Genomic DNA, 9,903 nt, shown 5'->3' on the forward strand with positions numbered 1-9,903 from the left:
ATGTTTTGTTGGTTTCCGTGCCGTCTTTGTTGTCTTTCGTGTAAGGTGAGTGGGACGAGTGTAAGATGCGCTTGTTGTGGTTGTCGATGACCTGTTTGGTGTTGTTCATACAGCTGTAACTGATTTTGATGGTGTTGCGGTTAAATATTTTGCGGAGGCTGTGGTCCTTAGTGAAATGTTTGTCGATTAGGCTGAGGAATTTGTGTCCGATATTGGTGCTGACGTTCTTGCTGAATGGAGGGTTGTACCAGAGGATGTTGCTTCGCTGCCTGTTTTTGCGTTTTGCAGTCGTGCTGGGTTCGTAGTGAAGGGTGTATTGGTATCCGCCTTCGTCAAGTGCTTTTTGGTACGGGGGGGCGGTTTTGTCGAATGAAGCTTTGTCTGATGAAAGGGATGAAAGTCGTTTGTTGATGCTGGCAGGTATGTTCTTTGTGGTGATCGGTGGGTGATTGCTCTCGCGGTGTACGTACTGTAGTGTGGTGTTAGGCTTTGTGTAGGGCTGGTAGGTGCTGTTGATTAGGTTGAGAGTGACGTCTAGGAAGCTGATAATCTTTTTGTTTGCTTCGATGGTGATACGTAGTCCGTTGCGGTTGAAGATGCGGCAAATTTCCTTCTTTATGTTTTCGGTGTCTCTCGGCGTGGTGTTGGTGGTGGCTAGTCCGTCGTCTCTGTAGAGTCCTACGTTGATGTTGAGGTCTTGTAGCTGTGAAAGAAGGAAACTTCCTACTAGCTCGCACGTTTCGGCGCCGTCGTAGCTGCCCACCGAAACGTGCGAGCTAGTAGGAAGTTTCCTTCTTTCACAGCTACAAGACCTCAACATCAACGTAGGACTCTACAGAGACGACGGACTAGCCACCACCAACACCACGCCGAGAGACACCGAAAACATAAAGAAGGAAATTTGCCGCATCTTCAACCGCAACGGACTACGTATCACTATCGAAGCAAACAAAAAGATTATCAGCTTCCTAGACGTCACTCTCAACCTAATCAACAGCACCTACCAGCCCTACACAAAGCCTAACACCACACTACAGTACGTACACCGCGAGAGCAATCACCCACCGATCACCACAAAGAACATACCTGCCAGCATCAACAAACGACTTTCATCCCTTTCATCAGACAAAGCTTCATTCGACAAAACCGCCCCCCCGTACCAAAAAGCACTTGACGAAGGCGGATACCAATACACCCTTCACTACGAACCCAGCACGACTGCAAAACGCAAAAACAGGCAGCGAAGCAACATCCTCTGGTACAACCCTCCATTCAGCAAGAACGTCAGCACCAATATCGGACACAAATTCCTCAGCCTAATCGACAAACATTTCACTAAGGACCACAGCCTCCGCAAAATATTTAACCGCAACACCATCAAAATCAGTTACAGCTGTATGAACAACACCAAACAGGTCATCGACAACCACAACAAGCGCATCTTACACTCGTCCCACTCACCTTACACGAAAGACAACAAAGACGGCACGGAAACCAACAAAACATGCAACTGCCGACAAAAGAACAATTGCCCGCTCAATGGTAACTGCCTTCAATCCTCAGTCGTTTATCAAGCCACCGTCACACGAAACGACAACAACACCTCTGAAACATACATCGGACTCACAGAAACCGACTTCAAAACAAGACACAGAAATCACACCGCATCATTCCGCCACACCAAGCACAAAAACTCTACCGAACTTAGCAAACACATCTGGACACTCAAGAACGACAACATTGACTATTCTATCTCATGGCGCATCTTATCATCTAACTCTCCCTACAACAGCTCCAATAAAAGATGCAACCTCTGCCTAAAAGAAAAATTCCTGATAATTTACCGACCCGACCTCTCATCACTAAATAAGCGTAACGAACTCGTATCTTCATGCCGACACAGAAACAAAGCGTTGCTACGCAACAACTGAACTTTAAAGTTTTTAAGTTTACCGCGCATTATGCAAATCTTCCTAGTATATAAACGATAGTCACATGAATATTCTTTCATTAAACCCCTGAAGAGTGAAGCGATTCACGAAACAGGCTTGTCGGGAAATGTAGTTACGTCCTTTTTTCCTCTCATAATATTTATTCTGCTCTGCTATAACGTATTGAGCACTGTTCCACGCGAAAATCGACTTGCAGACTTCCTATATATATATATATATATATATATTGGATAAGGAAATACCAGACAAGGTTTATTCGATTAGTGTAAGGTAAACCAGAGTTGTCATCAGAAGCTGTTAGGCAGCAGAAACACACCAGTTGACAGACTATTTTGCACAAGCTACCTTGTGAAATGTAATCAAAGACAGAAGATTAGTATTTTTGAACTGATTTTGACATCATTGTCTGGCTTAGAAAGAAGTTACAGACTGTATCCAAAATTTGGTATGTTCATTAATCTTGGAAATAATGTCTTAATTTTTGCTGGGGGAGCATGCCAGGACTCCCCTGGAAGGGCTTGTTGCAAGACTGATTTAGAAAATAAATAGACACATGCAAAAGCTGTATTTAAAATAATGTGTCATTCTTCTAGTTGAAATTTGAAAATAGCATGAAACCTTGGTTGGAGAAGCTTAGTTATTTCTCTCTCTTTTACAAGTTCTGTTTAAAAAAAAAAAAAGAAAAGAAACAAAAACATCTTGCTGATGTGGGATTTGTTTTGCTGACTTGCAGGCCTTCAGACAGTCAAGCAAAGAATACCAAGCTGTAAGAGAGAAATATGCTGCACAGAGAAAAGACATTGAAGAAGGGTTATCCAAGTAAGTCAGAAATTATGATCTCTCTTCCATTCTACCTATAATTGTAAGCTTTGCTGTAACCACTATTTTCCACTCAACAGGTTTTTGGCAAAGACAGCTGAACTTAGTTCTGGGATTTGTGAAGGACTGGATGCACCAACATATCCTTGTGAGTTCTATGGAATTATATATTTTTGTGATATGATAAGCAGAATTATGCTTACATTTTTAATATTTCTTACTAATGATCTTTTGGAGGATACATGTAGATAATAATAAAGATGAAGTCACCATCGATAAGATTTTACATTTTATTTGTATGAAACAAATAGATTTCTTGTTGCGACGGGTCTATTCCACAATAGATCCCAGAAGACGTCAAAATGTCCTAAAAACGTCAATGACACACTCAGCTATGTCTGCCATCTTTTCTTACTACCACATTTTGACAGCATCTGTGATCTATTATGCACTGCAACAAGGAATCTATTTGTTAACCGTCTCACAACCTTTTTGAATTTTTCTTCATGGATACTCACACACTTTCTTCCCTGCTTCAGTTCACCTGGACAAAATGCGCTTTAAAGTTTTCAGTTGTAGATATCACTGCTAACATTCTATTTCATTTCTGAATGTTTCCTCTTGGATTTTTTTTTTTTTTTTCATTATTTTGGGGGTGAAAATGGGTTAAAGAACTAGGTAAGTGGATAATCAATGGATAATCACAGACATCAGTGGGTAAACTATGGATAAATGAGAGATCTAGTTTTCATAAAACTCAGTATTGTATTCAGTAATTCATTGTTATTGACTCATTAAATAATGGAAATGCTCAAAAAGTAATCTGTGGATTACTCATTGACTTCCCAGTGACTGTAGACAAATGAAGTTTTTCTCCCTAAACCCCTCTTTATCCCAAGATCTTAATAAGAATTCTCCTTACCGTCTGCCACACAGCCAAGCCTTCTGATACGTGCGATGAAAAAATGTAAATTGCGCGATTTTTTCCAGCGAATTGTACGATAAAAATCGGTTATTATGCGATTTTTATGCAAATTTTGCCATTGTTTTTGAGCTATTTTAAGTTTGTTTTATTAGGTTTTAAAGACAGAAAACATTTTTTTGACAATTCGGAAGACGTGAAAGCCATCTTCTACGGCTTCTTATTGAGCTTGTGCAGATATTTTGCAATTTAAACCGTTTTTTAGCGTGTGCGCTTCGACCAGAACGCCATGTTGGACGCACGGCCAAGGTCTTGGCCGCGCGCGTCCAACATGGCGTCTATGAAGAACTCGTCATTTATTATGTTCTAATTACCTACTAAGTTAATAACTGTGAAGTATAATATTAACAGCTCCAATTTATTTACTCTTTTTCCTCTTCCGGAGGTCTTTAATCAGTGAGAAGTTGTGGGTAACTGTTGTTTATATCGAAAGCGTGGAGTGTCGCGCATGCGCAGCAAATCGCGCGCGCGAGTCTTTTAGTGTCCTCACAAACGAAATCATGATCAGTTAGATTCGATTGTCTCGGTGAGTGCGTTATTTCTTTCCTGGTTGTAATTACACCAGTGGTAGACGCTCATGTTTAGCCTGAGTGAGATGAAGAAATTCAGTGATCTTTATTCAGAGAACAAGGGAGCCAAACCGCACACGGATCCTTCGTTTGTACAATCAGCGAACGTCTCAGGAGAAGGCTTCGAAACAAGAGTGCGGCGTCCAAAACGAACGCTACATAAAGAAAAAAACCGTCAACTCAGAAAAATTGTTCAAGTAACCAACGACATAATGAATGACATGAAGATATTAAGGGAAAAAATGAACAAGGATTTTAGGGAACACATGAGCACATCGAGTGTTAAACGAAGGAGCATGCGTATGGATATAAGAGAGCCGTCGTCGATGGCGCATCCACCAGTTGAAGAACTTGTATTGAGAAATTATAGTGCTATTTTTGCTGAAGAAACTGCATTAAGATCGAATGAAGTTTTTCAAGAGGTGTATTTTGGAAAAACTGTCAACAGTTGCCTTACTGATGATGGTAGCAGGTGGGACTACTTTGGGAACTTAAGTCTTGCTTCAGCTGCTAAAGACTCGATGATGGAACCAGGCTCCGGGGAATTCGATTCTGTAGATAGAACCAAAGATTGTTATTTGTCTTGCTTTGTAAACCTCGCGATAAACACGCTGGTTCATGCGGTGCAGAATCTTAAAGATTATTTTCGCCGCGAGTGGAACCTCTTTAACGACATATGTGAACAGGAATGCTCTGAAGTGTCGTCGCATGTAGAGCCCGCTTTCATCGCTTCTATCAAAGGAGAAGACACATGCACAGATCGTTACTTACCCAGGAGTCATTTGGGCTCAAATGATTTGAATGGAAATTTAACTCGTCATGACAACAAGAAAATTGTCACTTGTCATTCTTCAGGCGTGACTTGTATTCGATGATTAAAAAGTTATTTCATTACTTTTGTATGATTCGATTCATGAGGATTATTTTTCTTGTTGTCAATTTGGTCTAATACAATACTTTGGATATATCAACAAAGTTGAAGTGGTAAAATGGCCACCGTAACGATTACAAAAGCTGACGTTTTGAGCATTAGCCCTTCGTCGTCGCTCCGACGAAGGGCTAACGCTCGAAACGTCAGCTTTTGTAAACGTTACGGTGCCAATTTACCCTTTCAACTTTGTTGATATATCCAAATTATTTCGTTACTCCCACCGACGCAGCCCCAAACAGTTTCTTTCGAAACTATCAGCCTTTATCCCTAATACAATACTATTGGTTAAAAAAATGTATGCTATACCGTTTATTACTTCATATTTAGCAGCCCACATAGGTAACAATTTCCCAATCACCACAGTTAAATTAGGTGCGGAGTTTGTCACTTTACATTCAGTAGCAGTGGTAACATGCTCTCTTTTAAGGTATCAAAAGTATTTACCTTTCCCTTTTTTCCCTTTCTGTGTTTTCTCTCTGATGCTTTTAATTTCCTGTCCTTCGATTCCCCGTTTTTGTCCTTAAACTATTCTTCCCATCTGTTCCGGTCCACCCCGTTTGTTTGTTAGTTTGCCTCTGCAGTTGACTGCTGGGTGACAAGCGCCGTATTTCGTTTAATTTGAAGCGCATAGTAGGGGCTGGATCTCTGCAACTACAATGGTAACAGAAACGTATCTGTAAATAAACGAGCAGTTTTCTTGCAAATCTTACGCACTCAAAAAGCCAGAAAGCAGTTGCCTATTACTGAAAGATGAAGGCTGCACAGAAGATTGACTCGCATTGCACTGCCAGAGTATTGGTACATGTACTTCTGCTGCACTTGCTGGATGGAATGCTGATTCATCAGCGGTAGGCTTCCTCAGGATCTCGTAAAATTTCGTTGATACCCTTTTAAACTCCTTGGTGTGAAGGAAAATATCCTGTGAAGGATCACAACGACACAAAACCCTTGTTTAGGGCTTGAACCTAAAGCTTGTTTCTCGAAAGTTCCGGTTGTGAGCGGTTCAGAAATAGCGTTATTTTTTGTTGTTGTTGTTGTTGTTGTTGTTGTTCGTCGCGTTCACATTCTCTATATTAATAGTTTTAGCTTTAAAAAATGAAAATATCAGAAGGTAAAATAAAATGGACTGGTTTTTGAGCTGGTATCCGCCCTTCTGCTACTTATATTTACTCTATTTTAAGATATGGCTTCAGGCCCGCAGAGTTAGCGAGACTTTCGATTAAAAGACCCCGGAATTTTTCAATTTGAAGTTTCGTCCACTCTCCAGAAGGCCACCACGTCTTTCTGTTGTATTTATATGTATCACCACTTACGCGTACCTCTGTCTGTTTTTCTTTGCTTCAGTACTTGTGAACGAGTCCAGTGATCTGCCATATTTATCTGCGCTTGGAGACTTCGATGACGCAGAGCTACTTGAACTTGATGAAACCGTCGCCAAAGAGACACCGTCAAATAGTGTTTTACCAACAAGCTCACAGAACACGGAATCCTTCGATAACCCTTTCCTCAGACCCGCCAAACGAGCGCGAAAAACTATCAAGCCAAGCTGAAGCCTGTTAAAAAAGCTTTGATCAATTCTCGCTGGCGTCAACTTCACGTTTTAGAATAGTCAGAAACGGAATATAAATTATTCTTTATTCTTGTTCTTGTCTTCGTCTAAGCCTCGGCTCGAAGATACGACTCCTTGCTAGAAAATCATATGAAATTAGTCATGTTTTATAACCCACATGGAGACGAATTTTTAACATAGACAAGGAATAGTACATCTTTTTAATCGTCTTTTTGTTGTCACCTGTGTTTTCTTGCGTTAGTTATCCTTGTCCACTTTCGCCTCACTTCCAGGTAGAGATGGATTCATCAGTCCCAGTTTGAGTATCCATAAACCGTAAGAGTCACTAGCATCTAATTCCTCCTTACAATACCCCCCCTGGATCCTACATGAAGATCAGGAAATAAAGGGAATGATCACCAACTGAAGACGCTCTTGATTATCAAAGAAATTCTCCCAGTCAGCACCTTAAGAAATTTTAGGGAGAATATCCATACTGATGTGGGGGTGAAAGGACTAATAATTTCACTTTTGACCTCATAGGCATCCCATCCATTCTATTAGAATTATCTTAACATCAAAGATAATACAGCTCTTTCCTACCTTCACCGATGTTCTGATGACAAGGAGAGACAAAAAAAAAAATGCGAATTTGGTTTAAAATGTTTTTTTTTTCCAGTCTTTTCGCCAACCTCTTCGGTGAAACTTTTGAGAATATATATATATGAATGAGCTGGAAGAGCTTTTCGGATATCTGAAAATGATGGTTTCTTGACCCTGTCATTAAAACCATTAAGCCACGGTGTCTTAAAGCTATAGTGTACAATTTTTCCTGTTAAAGCTCAAAAGCATATGGTAAACTAACAGGATACCCACGCTTGAATAAGCCTTGTGTTCGAAAGATCTCAATTTTTCTTTTTCCCTGCTTTCGTTTCTTTTCAAAGATTTCTATAAACGCTTCAATTTTCTTTCGCTGCTTATTTTGCGAGACAACGGTTTTCTAATGGTTTTCTCTGGAAATTTGCTCGGGAAACGTTGGCGCGCCGCCGGCCCGAAGTGATCATCTCGCTCACGCCCGACAGCTCGTAACCAGCGATTTGACTTCACGACCAAACCCCCTTTAAGTTTTTTTCAAACAAAGTGGGACGCGATAAACTGACGCACAGGGGACAGCTACAAATTTATTTGTTTTTTGTTTTGTTTTGTTTTTCTGCGTCAGAAAGAGAAACTCGCAATTCATCGAAAAACACGACTTTCTTAACTCTTACTTTCTTTTTTTCCTATAAGTTTTTGAAACAAACCCGTGATAGGGCAGGGTCAGACGGCTTTTTCTTGCATGGATCTCTGTAAAACGCGGACCGCATAGATGCAGATGGCGGATGCGGATAGAAAAATGCGGATGAAAAATTGCGGATGGAAAAATGCGGATAGAAAAAAAAAACCCATTAAACATGTCGTTACAGTAAAAAAGGGGGTTGACAGGCCTACACGACTCCCCAGCGCGTGTTTAGAATAATCTATTCAAAGTTTGGCCCTCACGAGTACATCTTTGAGCGATCGCCCTCTTGTAACATATGAGGGGCGGATTTTTGTATAATTCGCTCAGTACTGGTTGTGTTTCTATTAAATGCCAGTGTCTCATAATAAATTTGCTTTAGGTTTGGCACTGATGGTTGGTATTGTGTAACAAAAGGCAAGATTCGTTGGTTCGTCTTCGGTTTCTGTTGAAGAGCTACTTTCCTGTTTTTGAAATTCAGCTCTGAGAAGGTTGTGTTAATGAGGTCCTCTGGGTACCCTCTCTTTAGCAAATGCGCTTTGAAATTTGCAATTTTCTCCTCGAATATCGTTTGAGAGGAGTTTGTTCTGAGAAGTCTACGGGCCTCTCCTTTAATTTTATGAAGCCTTTCAGTCTTAACTCCTTGTGGGTGACAGGAACTATAGTGTGTATAATGAAATGTCTCAGCTTGTTTAAAATGAGTACGCACATCAAGGATTGCGTCCTTTTCAAATCGTTCGCCTTTGTTGATTTAGGTGTCCAGGAATGTTGTTTCCTTATGGGAAATTTCAGCCGTAAATTTCATTGCTGGGTGATGATTATTTGCTTTTTCAATGAAACGTTCTATTGTTGCTTTGTTTGTACTCTATAACGAGATGTCGTCTATGTAAAGTTTCCAAACAAGCGGTTTTAAAAGGCTTTTGTCAAGGATTTCTGTCTCTACCTTGTTCATGAAAATATTAGAAAAGACGACTGCCATTTTCGTGCCCATGACCGTTCCATGTGTTTGAAGGTAGTGCTTTCCATTAAAATGGAAGGAATTCTCCTGGAGAATTAGCCTAAGCGCTTTTTTTAGTAGTTGTGTAGGGATAGGAGTTCCGTTTCTGTAGAATATTTCGTATACTTTGCATACTGTGTCTATTCCCTCCTCTTGTGTTATATTTGTATATAAGTTCGTGACGTCCATTGAAACAAATATTACGTTCTCTGGGACTTTCGTATTTTCTATGAAATTGACGAAGTCTGTAGTATCCTTAAGATACGACTTTTGATTTTGTGCTATAGTGGGGGTTCGACATAGCGGGGTTCGACTGTAATGACATGTTTAATGTTGTTGTTGTTTTTTTTTTCCAACCGATTTTTTTTTTCTATCCGCATTTTTCCATCCGCAATTTTTCATCCACATTTTTCTATCCGCATCCGTCAGCCGCATCCGCTATCCGTATCCGCTATCCGCATCCGCCATCCGCATATATCCGGTCTACATTTTACAGAGACCACTTTTTCTTGACCGAATTATGACGTCAACTCGTCCGGTTACGCACGTCAGCTTTTATTATGGTTTCCTTTGGGGCCATGCTAGTCTCCTCTCGCAGCCGTTTTTTGTCTCGGGATCCCTGTGAGGGAGACAAAGGGATTCCGGGACAAAGAACGGCTGCGAGAAGAGACTAGGGCCATGAGGGTCATTATTAAAATTAACATTACCGTGTGAAAATAACATCGCTCCGATTATAGACAAAACCAGTGGCCTACTTCTTAGAAGTCCAATAACATGTCTCTTAGAACGGGCGAATAGACTAGAAGCTTTCGCAATTAGCCCCTATGG

General features: G+C 40.6%; 2 protein-coding genes and 1 pseudogene across 2 annotated transcripts in view; 2 read left to right on the top strand and 1 right to left on the bottom strand.

Annotated features, from left to right (window-relative positions):
• Window positions 1-7,032, top strand: part of LOC111331606 (transcription initiation factor TFIID subunit 8) — a 12,977-nt gene extending 5,945 nt beyond the window's left edge. Inside the window, exons 5-7 of the mRNA XM_088752424.1 lie at window positions 2,686-2,771; window positions 2,852-2,919; window positions 6,598-7,032. Of these exons, the coding sequence (XP_088608550.1) occupies window positions 2,686-2,771; window positions 2,852-2,919; window positions 6,598-6,803 (360 nt within the window). The 3' untranslated portion in view covers window positions 6,804-7,032. The remainder of the gene's footprint in view (window positions 1-2,685; window positions 2,772-2,851; window positions 2,920-6,597) is intronic.
• On the top strand, window positions 2,926-5,216 carry LOC148735706 (uncharacterized). Its single transcript, XM_088752415.1, has one exon. The coding sequence runs from the start codon at window positions 4,331-4,333 to the stop codon at window positions 5,195-5,197; it is 867 nt and encodes a 288-aa protein (XP_088608541.1). The 5' UTR covers window positions 2,926-4,330; the 3' UTR covers window positions 5,198-5,216.
• A 1,255-nt stretch (window positions 7,033-8,287) lies between the features above and the next one.
• Window positions 8,288-9,506, bottom strand: LOC148735707 (uncharacterized; annotated as a pseudogene).
• Window positions 9,507-9,903: the final 397 nt, after the last annotated feature.

Source organism: Stylophora pistillata, chromosome 3 (assembly GCF_964205215.1).
Source record: "Stylophora pistillata chromosome 3, jaStyPist1.2, whole genome shotgun sequence".
NCBI lineage: Eukaryota > Metazoa > Cnidaria > Anthozoa > Scleractinia > Pocilloporidae > Stylophora > Stylophora pistillata.